An 18,488-nucleotide genomic window follows, 5' to 3' on the forward strand; every position below is an offset into this window, starting at 1 on the left:
ATCTTTTCGGCTTTCATGACAGTACGAATGAATGTCCTGGTTGATACTCTCAAGAGCATGAACAATACCAAAAAGAGAGGCAAAATGCCAGATGCTTATTAGGCAGCACCTGATTTATCTGATGATGAAGCATGGTTACATAGGCAAAGAGCTAGGAAAACTGTTCTAAACTTATAGACAGCTTAAACAAGCATAGAGTGATCAGCCCCAGATTTGATGTGCTAAAGATCTAGAAAAATGGCAGAATAATCTGCTCCCATCTGTCAGGTTGGTTTCATTGTATTGATAACCTCAGCTGGCATCATGGACCAGAAAGAAGCACAAGGAAAATACACACGAGGAAAACTTTTAGGATTCATTTTCTAGGGATGTAAAACATACATACAATGAAATACCTAAATGGACTTTTTATCCATTTGTTTTTGTTTTGTTTTGTTTTGTTTTGTTTGGGGGGAGGAGTGTTTACCAGGAATTGAACTCAGGGACACTAGACCACTGAGCCACATCCCTAGCCCTATTTTGTATTTTATTTAGGGTCTCACTGAGTTGCTTAGCGCCTCACCACTGCTGAGACTGGCTTTGAACTCAGATCTTCCTGCCTCAGCCTCCCAAACTGCTGGGATAATTGGAATTATAGGCATGCACCATCATGCCCATCCCATATATTTGTTTTTATGTAGTGACATAAAATGCTGAGTTCCGATCCCATTTATGAAAAATTGGGCAATTTAATTCCTCTAAGTCTCAATTTCCTTACCCTTAAAACAGTAAAAATGTCATTTGAACAGTCATGATGACTAAAATTCCTTGAGATAACTGATGAAGAGAAAAAAAAACAAAGTATGTTAGAGAATGAAAGAAGAGCTAATTCAGGGAAGTCAGCAAGAAAAATGTGAACAATTCATAAAAGAAAAAATAGAGGTAATACTCAAATTATTTTTATCAATTCAGGGTTCAAGATACAGTTCAGTGATACCATGCATAAGACCAGAAAGTGAGAAAGTCAGTTCATTCATTCTTGCCTATTTAATTATCAATGAGAATACCAAAACCAGTATATTGGTCTTATCCTCAAGGAATTTAGAGTCTATCCATAGTGGAAATATAAGTAATAATAAAAGCTTTTTTAAAAAGTCTGTACAAAATTCTGAGACTTACTCACAGGAAAGGATTCAAGGAAGAAACTTTAAAGGTAGGTATTGAAATATGAATGTATTTGAAAGGAAAAACATTTAAAGCAAAAGAAAAACCCTCATAAGAGACAAAAGAAAAATTTTTACAAGAAGTATCATTATTTTGCTTTGCAAGGATGATATTAAAAAAATGGCAGATAAGGTGAAATTATGAAAAGCCTGATCTATTGCACTAAACAATCTTTTATTCTAATATGCATCTTTATTTACTGGGACTTCAAGGCTCAAGAACAGGTTCTGCTAAGGAGGTTCTTCTTTATTGTTTCCTATTCTGTACTACCCCACAACCACTGCACACACACCCGTTTATCAAGAATGACAATGATTTCAAGTATTCCTTCAGGAATATATTCACAAAATAAACATTTTTACCCTGTCATAAACTAACCTATCCAAGTAAAGGAAACATTCCAGCATTGGGGGGGCAGGGGGATCTGTGGTGACTATAAAATACTCACAAGCTGCAAAGCTCCATTTTCAATCATTTTTTAAATTTTTCTAATAACTGCTCATATTTTCTAACAAGACTCCTTATTCACAAAGGTCTGAGCTTTCCTTTTTTCCTAAAAACTAACTGACCACTTTGGAAGGCAAGGCGTTTCTTAATCCAGCTGCAAGAAAGGGTCAATAGTCAACAAAATGAACCACACCAGGGCTGACATCTTGTAAAAGTAACATCTAAAGGACTAGGGGTATAGCTCATGACAAAGTGCATATTAACATGTGCAAGGCACTGTGTTCAATCCCCAGCATCAAATAAATAAATAACATTTCAAACGACAACCTGATAAGGTGTGGAATTTCTGGGTAATGGCAACATACCATATTTCTCAATAAAGGACTAGGCCAAGTTGCATCCAGAAACAGAACAGATAATACATGGATAAAGATAGTCAAGGTAAGTTCTGAATTATTGCCTTTTTAACCAAGTATTTATTTACAGGTCAGTCTCCCTTTCTAGACTAAGAGCCCTAGGGAAAAAAGGAATCTTTTGCATTGGTCTTTGTATACCTACTGTCAAGCACGTGTACTGGAAGAGGCATAGAGGCAAGGTTGAGTATAGATTTGGCAGAACATAATGCTAAAAAGATTAAATGATGGTTTCAGGGATAGTAAAATCCAAGAGTACCAAGTTCAAGACAAACAGTGGGGTGAGAAAAGCCAGACAATGTTCAAAAGTTACATCTTAGAAGGAACACAGAACTGCTGAGAAAAACAAGAACTGAAGAAATTTGTGATCTTACATCTGCAGTAGCCTTTACTCTGCGGGCACTTGACAGTTACTTACTATTGGGAGAAAGCAGATTCACCAAAGCACACTGCTAATAGACATTGTAGTAGGCAGAATATTGTTCATCTCCCCAAAATGTTCACATCCTAGTGCGTAGAAACTATGATGATGTTATGTTACATGTGGCAAGAGAAAATTAATATTGCAGGCAGAATTAAGGTTGGTTATCAGCTGATTGTGAAATAAGGAGATTGTTCTATGTGATCCAAGTTACTTTAATTATTCACACTGAAGTGGAAGATGGAGGCAAAAATGGAGGTAAGAAATTTAAAAACGTTATGTGCTGGCACCGAAGATGGAGGAAGAAGTCACATCCCAAGGAAATTCAGGCTGGGGTTGTGGCTCAGTGGTAGAATGCTCACCTAGCATGTGCAAGGTACTGGGTTGATCCTCAGCACCACATAAAAATAAATAAATAAAATAAAGGTATTGTCTCCTACATCTAAAAGAAAATTAAAATAAAAAAATGACAAAATCATGGTTATATAGATGTGTGGCAAATATATGGTATTTCTTCACACGGAGTATACCTTTTATTTCAAGGAAAATAGCTACAACTTTTGTTGCTAATGGGAAAATTAGAGGTTTGGAAAGCTATCTGCTGTTGTGAAAACTAATTGCTTTCTAGTACTGAAGCTTTTCTGAGGAGATAGTATATAATAAAATATAGCAACATTTGAAAGATCTGTTTAATGTAATCAACCAGTGGGAATGGTATGAAATGCTTACTTTTTTCAAGGACCTAACAGAGATACTGCTTAACATATCTCATCTAATTTATTTGTATTTTGACTTTGTACCCTAAAATGAAAACTTGATGAGGACAGGAACTTCATTTTGTTTATTTTTTTGTACCAGAGCAAAGAACAGTACCTTGTGTATGCAGTGGGCACTTAGTAAACTTTTTGTTGTAAATATTTTTATTTTATTCCCCACTCCCCCAGTGCTGGAGATTAAATGCAGAACCTCACAACGCTAGGCAAGCTGTTTACTACTGAGCTACGTTCCTAGCCCTACTTAAAAAATACTTCTAATATTTTTTAAAAGGTGCTTTCCATACTTTAAAAATTCCATTGTTTTCTGATTTCTGAGGTTTCTGTTAGGAGGAAGGTAAAGGATCTTTCTTGTTGTTATTTGTTTTCTGTTGCTGTATTATTTTGAACCTGGGTGGGTTTAAGTTAAAAAAAAAGAAAGTCTTTGGAATATGGATTTAAAACCAGTTAATGTGCCAGGTGAGGTAGTGTATCTGTAATAAAAGATAAAAAAGATCAGGGGATATAACTCAGTGATAAGTGCCCTGGGTTTAATACCCAGTACCAAAACAATATCAAATGAGCATCCTCCATCCCTAAAAAAGAAAAATACTAGTTAATATGTCCAGTGGAGGTTTTCTTTGCTTTTTTTTTTTTTTTTTTTTTGGTGTGTGTGTGTGTGGGAGGGGGTTTCAGATTCTTTTGACTCAATGAGAGTAATGTCTTTTTTTTTTTTTTTTAGAGAGAGAGGGAGGGAGGGAGGGAGGGAGAGAGAGAGAGAGAGGGAGGGAGAGAGAGAGGGGGGGAGGGAGAGAGAGAGAGAGAGAGAATATTTTTTAATATTTATTTTTTAGTTCTCGGTGGACACAACATCTTTGTTGGTATGTGGTGCTGAGGATCGAACCCGGGCCGCACGCACGCCAGGCGAGCTCGCTACGGCTTGAGCCACATCCCCAGCCCAGAGAATAATGTCTTTTTATCAGTTTTTGGAAATTCTTAGTTCTGTCTCATTGTTTATCTTTTTTCCTTCTGAAATTCAGTCATACATATATTACAAGAGTTTTAAAAATTATTATATGTCTGTGTCCAGTGGCCTTTTGAATTATTTTCCATCCTTTTTTCTGTTTCAGTTTGAATAATTTCTACTGATTTACCTTCTAGGTTTCTATATCTCTCTTATGTCTAATCTGTTATTTTTATTTTATTTTACTTTTCTTTTTTGGTACTGGGAATTAAATTCAGGGGTGTTCTACCATTGAGCTATGTTCCTCAAGCACATAACCCCCTTGGTTTTTTTGAGACAGGGTCTTGCTGAATTTCTCAGGCTGGTCTTGAATTTGTGATACTTCTGTCTCAACTTTTGGAGTTGCTGGAATTACAGGCATGCACCTCAGTGCCTGGCCTATTCTGCTGTTAAACATACCCTGATTAGTGTTTAATCTCATAAACTATTAATTTCTGGAATTTGTTTGACAGTTTACTTAACTTAGATTATCATTTTCTGGCAATCTGTTTTCATATATCTTTAAATTTTTACTCCATTTTCTCTAAGATATGAATCATTAGTTTTTTCAGCAAACTATAGAATCTGAATAAAATAAAACTCTAAAATAGTTTCTTTTGCTGTCTCTAGGATTTTGGTCATATGTTGCTGTCATTTGACCGACTTGATTGTGTACCCTGTATTTTCTTAAAATACTTTAGATTCTGGTGATGGATTCTTTCTTCTGATTGGTCGAGTAGTGAACAAAAATTTAATCCAGTAAGATTGAGTTTTTACCCTGCTTAATCTCTGTCTGATCTGCTTGTAGTCCTTTAGAATTTTTAATTTGGAACTTGCTGGGTTCTTAGCAGTCTCTTTTCTTTTTCATCTTTGGCTGAAAGTATTAGTCTGTGTTACTTAAGATTTTTAGCAAATACTGAGGGAAAAATGATCCATTCTTTGAGATACCAGTTAAGAAAGAATCTTTTGGTTACTCTGTGTATTAGTTTCCTGTTGTTTTTGCTCTAAAAAGTTACCACAGTATATTATTTTAAGAGTTCTGAAAGTCAGTTGGGTATGGTGTGGTGGTGTACACCTATTATCCCATGGCTCTGAAGGCCGAAGCAAAGAGGATCATAGGTTCAAAGCCAGCCTTAGCAACTTATTGAACTTTAAAAAAAACAAAACAAAACAAAAAAAAAAAACGGGCTAGAGATGTGGCTCAGTAATTAAGAGCCTTGGGTTCAATCCTTGGTGTGCCACTCCAGCCCCCAAGGGGGGAAAAAAAAAAACCACCAAGAGACAGTTCTGAATGTACATATTTGAAAAAAAAGAAGCAGCAGTAGAGGCAGTAGCCACTGCCACCACCATGAATGCCAAATTACGGAGACTGGAACAGACTTTCAATAAGTCTCTTTAGCAGGACAGTAACTATTACATTTGTGTTCGGAAGCAGGATAACAGATGGACAGGAAGCCTAGAAATAGGAGGTAAAATTATGAGGCACTAGACTAGGATTAGTAAAAATAAAAAGGATGGCAACAATATGAAACAAATTTAAGACCTAGTATGATCAGAGCTAACTGGATGTGGAAAATGCCAGAAAAGAATCAAGAATGACTCTCAAATTCCACAAATCCATAATAGGAAAGTCAATCAAAGGAAGAACCACCTACCTCTGGAAGAAGAGAAACCTCTGTCCAAATGATAAAAATTCTAAGCGACCACATTAGAGGTTTTTGTTATAAATACTTGTTTAAAATGTAGAAAATACTATCTGGGATCTGGCTCAGAAACCTCTGTTGCACCAAGTGATTGGGGTGAAAGTTAAACAATTTACGCCCAAGGCCAATTTACGCCAAGCTGGTCTGGAAGCTGTGGCTGAAGAAAAAGATAGCTGAGCCCACCAGGTGGGAGAGGTGTTAAAAGGTATTTCCCTCAATGTGGATTTACATACATATTTTTTTCTTTCACCGTGTCCAGTGGAAACAATAAAAATTTCAAAAATCTGAGACAAATTAATAAATTAACAATTTGAAGACCAGAAACTTTATAATAATTTGCATATTCTCAATTCTTACTGAGCAGAGTTGTTGGGAGAAGGAAGTACTTGCCATTCCTGTTTAGTCTATATTAAGTAAATTTTAATATTCTTGTGATATTTTAAGAGCCAATATAGGTCTCTTCTTTCATTTTGTACAATACTGTTTTTGTGGGTTTGTTTTGGATTGAACCCGGGGGTGCTTAACCATATCCCCAGCCCTTTTTATTTTGAGCAAGAGTCTAAAGAGTCTAAACTGCTGAGGGCCTCACTAAATTGCTGGCCTCAAGAGTTGATGGGATTATAGACATGTGATACCACACCCAGCTGGATGCTTCCTTTTAGAGGAAAACAACCCCATCCTCTCTCTCAAACTTTTCTCAGAAACTTCAAGGAAGTGGAAAAGGAGGATTTACAGAGAAGAGGTGGAGGAAGCAAAGTGAATTTCTTTTACCTGAGCTCTGTTGCAGAATTCACGTCACTCTGGAAATTCATTTTTTTTCCTTATATGCAATAAAAGGGTTTTGAAAATATTAATAATAAAGGAGGAGACTATTTTTTAAAAACGGAATGTAGAAAATACTTCTACTATCTGTAGTTTACACTTAATCTCTAGAAAACTGTAACACTGTGATTAAGAGGACATATTGGGCTGGGGATGTGGCTCAAGCGTTAGCGCACTCGCCTGGCATGCATGCAGCCCGGGTTCAATCCCCACATACAACAAAGATGTTGTGTCCGCCAAGAACTAAAAAATAAATATTAAAAAATTCTCTCTCTCTCTCTCTCTCTTAAAAAGAAAAAAAAAGACATATTATCAAGTAATTGGAGTCAGCTATATCTGAATTAAAAGTATGACAGTTTCAAAGGTATAAGAAAATGAGCCTGAGAAGTGTCTGAGATACAGCTATTCATAACATTGTCTAAATAACTGTCTCAGTAATACGGAAATGTTACATAATACTTCATCATCTGCTATACTTTTTGCCAAAATGTATTAATAAGTGTCAGGTCACTTCTGACACTTCTTTTAATGGAACACAGGAAAAAAAAAACGGGAAAACAATGTTTACATGGAGAAAAAAAATTAGATGGAAAAACTTCCAGAACAATACTTGGTTTTTTTCATTTAAAATCCTCACAACCTGTTGGGGCTGTGGATCAGTGGCAGAGTGCTTGCCTAGAATGTGTGAGGCACTGGGTTCAAGTCTCAGCACTGTATACAAATAAATAAAATAAAAGTCCAGGGGCTGGGGATGTAGCTCAAGCAGTAATACTCTTGCCTTGCATGCGCGGGGCGCTGGGTTCGATCCTTAGCACCACATAAAATAAAAATAAAGATGTTGTGCCCACCGGAAAAAAAAAAAGTCCATCGACAACTAAAAAAATATTTTAAAAAAGATCCTCACAACCTTTTGAACTTAAAACAATATTTTATTTTAAAATGGGAAGAAAAAGAAAAGTGGGGCTCTAAAAAGTTGATTTGCCAGAGCAGATTCTAGCTCTGGCAAAAATAAGAACTTTTTAAGATGCCTTCTGAGATACCATTAATGGAAACTACCCATGATTTAACTCCAATACTAATTGGACTTCTACTATACACCTAGACACACCAAATGAGACATTATTCAAAATAAAGTCAGATATATATCACTCCTCTGCATGGATCTCAAAGAATTAAAGTGAGCATACTATTGAAGTAGTTATCTGCATACTCGTGTTTATAGAGGCATACTTCTCAACAGCCAAATTATGAAAACAGTCTAGGTGTCCATCATCAACAAATACATGATACAGAAAATGTAATACACACACACACACACACACACACACACACACACACAGGAGTATTTTTCACCAATAAAGAATGAAATCATGTGATATACAGAAAAATGGATGCAACTAGAGATTATCACATCAAGTGAAATAAGCCAGATGCAGAAAAACAAATAACACTTTTTTTTTCTCTCCTATGTAGACTCTGGGGATGCAAAAAAAAAAGACAACATCAATGTAGAAAGGAAACATTAGTGAAGGGAGGGTGATAGGGTGAAAATGATCAGAATTTGTTATATGATCAAAATATGTTGTATGCATATATGACTATGCATGTAATATGCATATAACATATATACACATAATATATGTATGTTATATTCATTATGTTCATATAACATGTAATATGCATATATGACTAAAGAGAAGGGATGGAAGAAGCAAAGTGAAGAAGCATAGTCATATATGCATACAACATATTATATGAACATAATAAATATAACATATGGACACAATGAAGTCCACTGTTCTATATAATAAATATGTACTGATAAAATACCTAAAAATAAAGCCAGGTGAGCACCTATCATTGGGTGAGTAGAAAATTAGGAAAAGAGCAAAAATCATTAAGAAATTTAGATCATACCTGATTATAGAAATGTACTGACCCTATAATAAAGTGAGTTGGCAGTTAAAAACAAAAACAAACAAACTCAGGCTCTTTAATTGAAAATGGAAGAAATGCCACTATCTCCACAGACCCAAAAAGATCCCATTCACCAAGTTAAAAGACTACTCATTCTTTCATCCAACAAGTAATCATAAAATGCCAATCTAAACATTTAATAGTAGTTTATTTTATATAAACTATTTATAAAGTTATAGTGTCAAGATCAAAGGCTGGGCTGCATATATATTGTCAAGGATTTTAGTCCTATGATGCTGTGTCTTTTTAAAAAGGGAGTGTCTAACTGCAAAATAGAGAACTATGCAAAAATGCATCATCAAATATACAGGTTCAGCCTGGCATAGTAATGTGTCTGTAGTCCCAACAATGGAGAAGCTGAAGCAAAAGGTCTGCCTGAGCCCAGAAGCAGACAAACATGGGCAATAGTGAGACTCCATTTTAAAATAAAACTAAAAGAAAATGAATTAAGGGATTGAGCAAAGGGGAGGGGGGATGGAGACGAAGTATGGGGGCAGGAAACATGGTGGAATGAGATGGACATCATTACCCTAGGTACATGTATGACCTGCACATATGGTGCTGACCACTTCTGTACACCCAGAGAAATGAAAAGTTGTGCTCCATTTGTGTACAATGAATCGAAATGCATTCTGCTGTCATGTGTAACTAATTAGAACAAATTAAAAAAAATACAAACTGAAGGAAAAACAAAACAAATTAAGGATTGGGGGATATAGCTCAGTGGTAAAGCACTTGCCTAGCATAGCATGCTAGGTTTGATCCCCAGAACTACCAAATAAAAAAAGGGGGGGGGGGAACTCACTGTCAAAAAAGGAAATGAAAAATTAAGGACAAGGGAAGGAAGGTAAGTTGATTAACTTAAGGAAGTATCCCCCCCCCAGGCTTCCAAAATGACAGTTATATAAAAAAGAGTAAACAAATAAATAAACAAATTTTAGGGGGGTTCACTCTAGGAACAACAGAGTGAAAGCTAACACGGAAACATATGTTATTTCCACTTTAAAAAAAAATCAGGAGTCACTTAGTGGAATAAGTTACATCACAAAACAGATCACCATCATTTATTTGTAGTTAAGCAAAGAGAATAACAGAAGGAATTCTTGGAAACATTAGACAAGAAAAGGGGATCTCAACGCTTGTTGTGCACTAAAATAATCCAGGGAAGATTTTTGTTTAATGGCTTTGCCTGGCCCAAATCCACAATGGCCTATCTACTGGTCTTGAGTGGAGTCTGGGTTCCTGAACTTCAGAAGACCCAGAAGAAACAAACTCTGACTACGATGAGAAGATTGCATCAATGTCAACATCCTGGTTGTGATAACGTACAAGATGTTTTATTAAGACATTATTTCTAAGATACTACAGAAAAATCAAAGAGTATTGAGAATATCTGCGTTATTTCTTGCAACTGAATATAAATTTATGATTATCGAGCTAGGTTTGTGGCTCAAGCGGTACAGTGCTTGCCTGGCACATGTGAAGCACTGAGTTGGCTCCTCAGCACCACATAAAAATAAAGATATTGTGTCCACCTAAAACAAAAAATAAATATTAAAAATAAATAAATTTACAATTATCTAAGAAGCATAATGAACATACTCTCTGGAGATTTCACTATGTAATTAGGGTGTTTGTTTGTCTGTGGTGTAACTAGGTTAATTAGGGTGTTTTGTTTGTTTGTTTGTGGTGTAACTAGGTTTGTGGTGTGTAACTAGGTTTGTTTGTTTGCTAGGGGTAACTAGGGTTAAAAAGAAAAAGAAAAAAAATCAGTGGACTGTAGAATCTCACATTCCTGCCAATTCTAAGCACACACTATTATTTTGATCTTAACCACTGAAAAGTAATTAGAAATGCACATCATTTTATAGGCATAATGTTTATGATCAGTGTAAAATTTAAAAATTTTGATCAGGGAGGGTCAGACATGCCTGTAATTCCAGCAACTTGGGAACCTGAGCCAGAAGCTCACAAGTTTGAGACCAGCCTTGGCAACTTACAATATATCAAAATAAAAAATAAAAAGTACTGGGATGTAGCTCAGTGGTAAAGTACAGTGGGTTAAATCTCCACTACCACAAAAAATATCCAAACTACTAAACTTTCACACTGATACACAAATTTACAGGATAGATATCAGCATTACACAATTGTATCCTTCATCTCTTTTTTTAAGTTTTTTTTAGTTGTCAATGGACCTTTTTATTGTATTTATTTATATGTGGTGCTGAGAAATAGAACCCAGTGCCTCATACGTGCTAGGCGAGCACTCTGCCACTGAACCACAACCCCAGCCCTTGACTAACAGATAGATGGATGGATAAATGTATTAAGTAGTGGGTAGTCTAAGATGGCCCCCAAAGAGCTGCACCTCTTGATCGTCACAACTTTGTATAATCCCTCTTCTTGAGTGTGGGCTACAGTTAGCTATTCACTTAAAACAAATAGAAGACAGCAAAATACTAGAAGTTACTTCTGATATTGAGTTAGAAAAAAAGTTGTGGGGCTGGGGTTGTGGCTCAGTGCTTGCCTAGCACAGGTGAGGCACTGGGTTCGATCCTCAGCACCACATAGAGAAATAAGTAAAAATAAAAGGCATTGTGTTCACCTACAAATAAAGAAATTTTTTTTTTTTAAAGCTGAGTCGGGGCTGGGATTGTGGCTCAGCAGTAGAACACTCGCCTAGCACATGCGAGGCCCTGGGTCCGATCCTCAGCACCACATAAAAATAAATAGATATGTGTCCAGTTACAAAACAAAAAATTTTTAAAAATTTAAAATTATAAAAAAAAAAAAAAGCTGTGGTTTCCTACCTTGGAGGGGCCTTCTCTCAAATTCCCACTCTAGAAGAAACAAGCTACTACGTTTTGAACCATGTTATGGGGAGGCCAACAACCAGCCAGTGAAAATTTGAGGCCTGCCAACAGTCACAAGAATTGAGTTTGGAAGAGGATCCTCCCCAGTCAAGTCTTGAGAATTCCAACCCATCTGACACTTTGGTAACAGCCTTGAAAGAGTCCCTGAAGCCACAGGCACCTGGGTTAGCTGTGCCCAGAATCAAGACTTACAAAAAATTGAGAGAAAATAAACGAATGCTGTTTTTAAGACACTAAGTTTGGAGATAGGTAAATAGTGCGAAAGATAACCAATACATATACCCACTACAGTGTAATAACTTTTGCCTTTCTTTGTAGTACCAAATCTCCCACATTCTATATAATTCTCCACCATTTATATACTCAGTTCTACTTTAGCCGATCTCATCATTTCCCAGACAGCCTTCTCATTCTCATCTCATGCAATATCTTAGTATCCTATCCCTCTTTTCTATTCATCCAAATCTTGGCCATCTTCCAGAAAGCATGCATCTCTCTTCCATGAACACCTACTTCGATCTACTTAGCACTTCATTAAACTACTTGCTGACCAAATAGCTTTGAGTGTTTTAAATCTCCTTGAGAATAAGTCGGCTTCCCAAACTGCTGGGATTACAGGCATGCACCACTGCAACCAGCTGATAGGTTTTAAAATAGGCTGGGGATATGGCATGTACAAGGACCTAGATTCAATCTCAGTACCAGAAAATAAAAATCTAAAATAGGCTATTTAGCATAACCTTACAAAAGAAAAACTCACACTCACTTTTCTTTATAGTTCCACTTTGACCACTCATATCCCATAGTTTCAGGTCCCTCTTTATCAGCATACCACCTAATATGGTACTCCTAAGGGCTGGTACTCTTCTCACTTTACTCACTCTCCCTGGGTCAAAATCATGATGATAAAGAAATTATCACTACTGAAGTAGCTAAAATACATAGATGCTGAGGCTCCACCTCAGGCCTAACTATTCTTATTTATTTATAAGAATCTCTGGAAATAGAGCCCAAGGACCTCTATGTTTCCCATCCTACATGCTCTCCTTAGGCAAAAACCACATCTACTTAACATAGAGCCTGGTTGAGGCACAACTAATTTTTCTGAACATTGTTGCAGAAATACAAAATGGCAAGTTTAAACATTCCCCAATTGCAGACATGTGTAATGGCTAGTTTATTATTATTAACTAGCTCTTTTTTTTTTTCGGGGGCGGGGGGTTGTTCTAAGGATAGAACCCAGGGCTTCCTGCATGGTAGAATAGTATTCTATATACTCTAAAGTATACCTCCAGCTCCCAGAAAACCACTTTTTAATATTACCAATAGTAATTAAATAATCTAGTAAATCAAACCGAAAACTTTAAGTACTTCTCTGTCATTGGTATAGGTAACACTAAAGAAAATCTCTGAATTTCTTTTAAAAAGCTCAAAAGGTAAGATAGGTAGGTTGCCTGGCTGGTGTTGTGGCTAAGTGGTAGAGCGCTCACTTAGCAGTGCAATGAACTTGGTTCAATACTCAGCACCACATAAAAATAGATAAAATAAAGGTATTGAGTTGAACTACAACTAAAAAAAAAATTAAAAAAAAAAAAAGTAAGGTTGCCACAAAAGATTTAAGTAAAACAAGATCATATGAAACAAAACAATCAGGGAGTTACATAAAGCCAGAAAACAAAGAGTCTTCTAAAAGAAAAACAGTGCTGGGCTGGGGCTGTAGCTCAGTGGCAGAGGACTTGCCTAGCATATGTGAGGCACTGCATTCGATCCTTAGCACCACATAAAAGTAAAACAACTACAAAAAGAATAAATAAATTAAAAAAGAAAAACAGTGCTGACTTTAAAAGACCTGAACTGCAAAGCACAGCAGTACATGTCTATGATCTCTGGTACCAGGGAAACTGAAAAAGGAGGAAGAAAAAGGAGGCCAGCCAGGGCAACTTAATGAGACCCTGCCTGGGAGGGGGGAGGGGAGAGAAGGAAGGAAGGAAGGAAGGAAGGGAGGGAGGGAGGGAGGGAGGGAGGGAGGAAGAGCCAGGGAAGGAAGGAAGGAAGGAAGGAAGGAAGGAAGGAAGGAAGGAAGGAAGGAAGGAAGGAAGGAGGGAGGGAGGGAGGGAGGGAGGGAGGGAGGGAAGGGGCCAGGGCTCAAGTAGTAGTGGCTCTTGGGTTTAATCCCTCCTACTGAGTGCTGATAGAATGCATGTTACTATGCTTGAGGCTCTGAGTTTAATCTGTAACAGGGCAAAAACAAAAACAAAGAGACAGAACTAATCTGCAAATATGGGCAAAGAATAGTATTTATCTGTTGTTGGCCCAGAAATAGTAAAAAAACCAGAAATAGTAAAAAAAAAAAAAAAAAAAACCTCAGAAAAAGTAAACAAATTCCCATGGAAATAGTAAATTAACTTGATCTTTTCACATTTCAAACTTTTTCTCCTGCAAATGTATTTTAAAATTCACTAATAACATATGATTTCATACTGAAAAGTAGCATAAGGGAGCAGGGAATTTATTTTTAGTTAACGCTCCCTAGTGTGCACCAAGTAGAATTTAAATTTTTTTAACTTTATAAAACTTGTAATTGGTATAGTTCAGTGGTAGAGCCTGTGCTTAGCATGCTGAGGCCTACATGTTGACATATTAAACCCAAACTGATTTAAAAAAAAAAACTGAAATCCTATCCGACTGATATTTAAAAGCTCTTCGAATACAAATAAGTCTTATAAACCAATAAAAAAATTATTCCAAAAGGGATAAAAAGGGACAATTTACAAAAGAAATACTAAGCCCAATAAACATGCTAAAAGTTGAACTTTGATAGTTTTTTTTAAATGACCATTTTGAAAGCAATGTGGTAATATGTATCAAAATTTTTAAAATGAATAAATTATTTGACTCTGCAATTTCAAATATCCCAAAAAAAGTAATAAAACATTCAAAGAGAGACCTATTGAGGATATTCTCAATGGGGCTTATGAAAACCATAAACTGAAAATAAAAAGACCAATAGCAGACTGATTATATAAATTAGTAATCTATAATCACTAAGCTCTTCAAAAATACTTATCGACAGGAGAAAGTTGCTCTGAGATTCCTTCTGATTTTGCAACCTGTTTTTTTCCCACTGAAAATAAACATATGTACTTTGTGATTCCATTGTTTTAAAAAATGTGTAGTTATTCAGAGCTCTGGAAAGATAACTTCAGTCTTTTAATTTTTTCTTACATAGTTGCAGATTTTTTCTTGACTAATCAGCTTTTTCTTAAAATGTGCACTATTTGTATGTTTTTTAAAAATTTAACTCTATTAACATCAACACAACCTGCAACATAACCAAATTCATTTTAGAACAAGTAAACATACCATATGAAGATAGTCTAGAATACACTGTATTACCCCTTTGATTGCACTGGTATTTCTAAATATGAACTTTCAACAAGGGATGCTACACATTCAGGATTTCTACCAAAAAACACCCTTACAATGAAGTAGACTAGAAAGTTTTTCAAGCAATGAAAACAGAATATAAGTAGGACGCCTAAAAAAAAATTCCTAGTTTTTTTGTAGGTCTGATTAATTTCATCAACATTTATTCTCTCATCTAAACCAAGAAAGAATAATGTCAGATTCAGCTACATTTCTGTTCCAGAAATGACATAAAGAACTTGCTTTTGGCCTGAGTACCAAGACACACCTAAGACTTGAGAAAGTTGAATGAGATTTAACCACAGGAAAAAAAGACATTAAGAAATAAGTCAAGGGGCTGGGGATGTGGCTCAAGCGGTAGCGCGCTCGCCTGGCATGCGTGCGGCCCGGGTTCGATCCTCAGCACCACATACCAACAAAGATGTTGTGTCCGCCGAGAACTAAAAAATAAATATTAAAATTCTCTCTTTAAAAAAAAAAAAAGAAATAAGTCAAAATATTAAATTTTGATATTAAATATTATATGTCACCAGGTCTTGAAAATGCTAATTAAAATGCCAGGAAGCTAGGTAATAAGCTTAAGAACATCAGATTTCATATAGTTGCAGATTTATAAAGAGAATTTTACCTCAAATTCTTTAATAAAAGTTCCCTTTAAAAAAGCAAAGAAAGGGCTGGGGATGTGGCTCAAGCGGTAGCACGCTCGCCTGGCATGCGTGCGGCCCGGGTTCGATCCTCAGCACCACATACCAACAAAGATGTTGTGTCCGCCGAGAACTAGAAAATAAATATTAAAAATTCTCTCACTCTCCTCTCACTCTCTCTTTAAAAAAAAAAAAAAAAAAAAAAGCAAAGAAAATGGAGGTGGCACACTCCTGTTACCCCAGTGACTCAGGAGGTTGAGGCAGAAGTTCAAGGCCAACTGGCCAACTTAGCAAGACCCTGTCAGTGATAAAGCAACCTGAGTTCAATCCTCAGTACCAAAAAAGAAAATGTCTTCATTTAGTGGCTGAAGAACTTAACTGTCGCATTTTTTTAATATTTATTTTTTTAGTTGTAGTTGGACATAACACCTTTATTTCACTTGTTTATTTTTGTAGGTGCTGAGGATAGAATCCAGGGTCTCCCACGTGCAAGGTGAGCGCTCTACTGCTGAGCCACACACAACCCCAGCCCTAACTGTCCTATTTTTAGGATCAGAAAAATAGCAGGTAAACTTATCTTACCTCCACAATCCTTCCATATCCTTCTTAGACCTCATTATCTATATTAAAGTTTGAGATTTCCACATTTTAGTAACAGCACTAGGTATAAGATTTTTGAGTTATTTAAAACATGATCTTCAAATATTGTCTAAATAGACAGTTCCATTTTCAAAACTTATGATTACACACTATAAAAAAATCTGTTAATGGAAAGTCAACAAGAAGACAACATACTGATGATCTGTCAGTGAACCTTTACTTAACCAACCACTTTAAGTTAAAGAAAAAAGTAATGAGTAACCTGCAAGAAAGCAATAACTTGCTTTTTTATGTATAGTTTCCCTCCATGTAACTAATATTTTCTAAAAGCTGCACTGAATCAAGTCTTCATTTTTTATTTTTCAGTCATCCCTTACCCCTCAACTTTTTTCCCAAGTGGAAAAGTATATCCTAAAGCTCAAAAATGCAAAATCTGAAGCACTAGGTTAAATGAGATGTGATTATTACTTAAACCAAACATACCTTAGTGAGCATAAAATACAAATTGTCAGAGAAATGAGTTCAAAAGCAGAAAGCGTCTGCTTTCTTAATCACAATAGTCTTGTCCAATTAGACAACACTGCGTTTTGTTTGTGTTGTAGCTGCAAGGATGGGTAGGCAATCTGCAATAACTATTCCAACACTTCAGCAAGTTACATACTAAACTAGGCCTGGAAAAGTAGCAGTTAAATCCCAAACGAACAGCAAAAACATTTTTAAAAAATTTTAATAAAAGATGTAAGCAGAAGTCTCACCATCAAAAAGAAGTCCCCATCAGCACCTCTTCCGAGAAATACTTCCCTTCCCCCACCTTTAAGTAGGCACTTAAGACTGCCAAGGAGATCCATTTCTTTATTAACTGGTGCCCACTTGGGGCAACCGTACGCCAAGATCCTCACAGGCCTACCCTAATCCCTCCCAGAAGTGCTCAGGAGACAGAAGGCTGGGATAACCCTGGTAGGGACCCAATTCTTCCAGACTCTTCTCTACCTACCCACCCGGCCCCCGTAGGCAATCCTCCGGCCACAGGAAGGACACTGGGCCCAGGAACTAGCAGGAATTATCCGCAAGAGAAAGCTTTCGCGGCCACAGGCCTCTCGGCCTTAGCAGGTCCAGGGAAGCACCGCCCCCAGTGCAACTCCCTACACCCGGCTATCTGGCGAATATCTGTTTTCGACACCCTCTGTCCCCGGTAGAGGCAGTGAAGAAGACAGGGCCAGGAGGCATCGGGCTGGGCTGCGCACCAGGCCCAGGCCTGCCCCTCAGGGCCGCGCAGGCCGCCAGAATCCGCTCCCCGGTTCAGCCCGATCAAGGCAGCGCGGCGGCCCCCCTCACCTGGATGACCTCGTTGACCTCCCGGATACATTCCACCATGTGTTGTAGAATCTGCTCGGCCGTGAGCACCTCGTAGCGGTAATCCTCCTCCTGCTCGTGTCCTGGTCCGCCGCCGCCGCCGCCACCGCCACCGCCACCACCGGGCCCCAGAGCACTGCCGCCGCCGCCGCCCGTTTCCCCGCACAGCAGTCCGTCCCGCTCCCCGCCGACGCCCAGCCCGGGCTCCACCAGCTCCACCTCGCCCAGATCCAGGTTATCATCGTCCGGCTCGTCATCGTCCTCGTCTTCCTCCTCCTCGGCACCGCTGTCCTCCTCGCTGCACTCCTCGTCCTCGTCGAACTCGTAGTTGTAGCCCTCGTCTGAGTCCATGGCGCGGCGCTCGGAGGCCCGGCGGACGCTGGCCGAGGCGGGGAGAGGGCGGGGACGCCGAGGCCCCGGCTCTCGCTCCGGCTCCGGCTGATGTCCGGACGCAGGCCTGGCTCTGGCCCCGCGGGCCGCGGCTCCTCCCCGGGCGCGGCGGTTGGCGGTTGGCGGCTGGTGGCGGCGGGGAGGGCGCGGAGGAGGGAGGGAGGGAGCGAGGGGGCCGCTTGCTGCCCGCCTCAGTCAGACACGGCTCCGCTCCGGCCTCCGAGAGAAAACAGTCCCCAGCGCCACCTCCACGGCCGCTGCTACCGCTACTGAGCCAACAAAGGGGCGTGCGTCACCGCGTCGCGCTGCGTCGTCGCGTCACTGCTCTGTGCGTCACTGCGCCACGCCCCGCTGCCCCTGCGTGGTGTGCCGGGAGACCCCACGGCCCGGCCTCCAAGGGCCTGGGATCGCTGCGGCGCGGGAATCGTCTTCGTGGTTCCGTCTGCGCCAGTTCTGCG

General features: G+C 38.4%; 1 protein-coding gene and 1 pseudogene across 1 annotated transcript in view; one reads left to right on the forward strand and one right to left on the reverse strand.

The window, feature by feature from the left end:
- Arih1 (ariadne RBR E3 ubiquitin protein ligase 1) overlaps positions 1-18,321 on the reverse strand; it is a 125,719-nt gene extending 107,398 nt beyond the window's left edge. The window contains exon 1 of the mRNA XM_005316767.4: positions 17,623-18,321. Coding sequence (XP_005316824.1) covers positions 17,623-17,991 — 369 coding nt within the window. The 5' untranslated portion in view covers positions 17,992-18,321. The remainder of the gene's footprint in view (positions 1-17,622) is intronic.
- LOC120886194 (small ribosomal subunit protein uS8 pseudogene) lies at positions 16-366 on the forward strand (annotated as a pseudogene).
- Positions 18,322-18,488: the final 167 nt, after the last annotated feature.

The sequence above is a fragment of the Ictidomys tridecemlineatus genome, chromosome 5, assembly GCF_052094955.1.
Source record: "Ictidomys tridecemlineatus isolate mIctTri1 chromosome 5, mIctTri1.hap1, whole genome shotgun sequence".
Lineage (NCBI taxonomy): Eukaryota > Metazoa > Chordata > Mammalia > Rodentia > Sciuridae > Ictidomys > Ictidomys tridecemlineatus.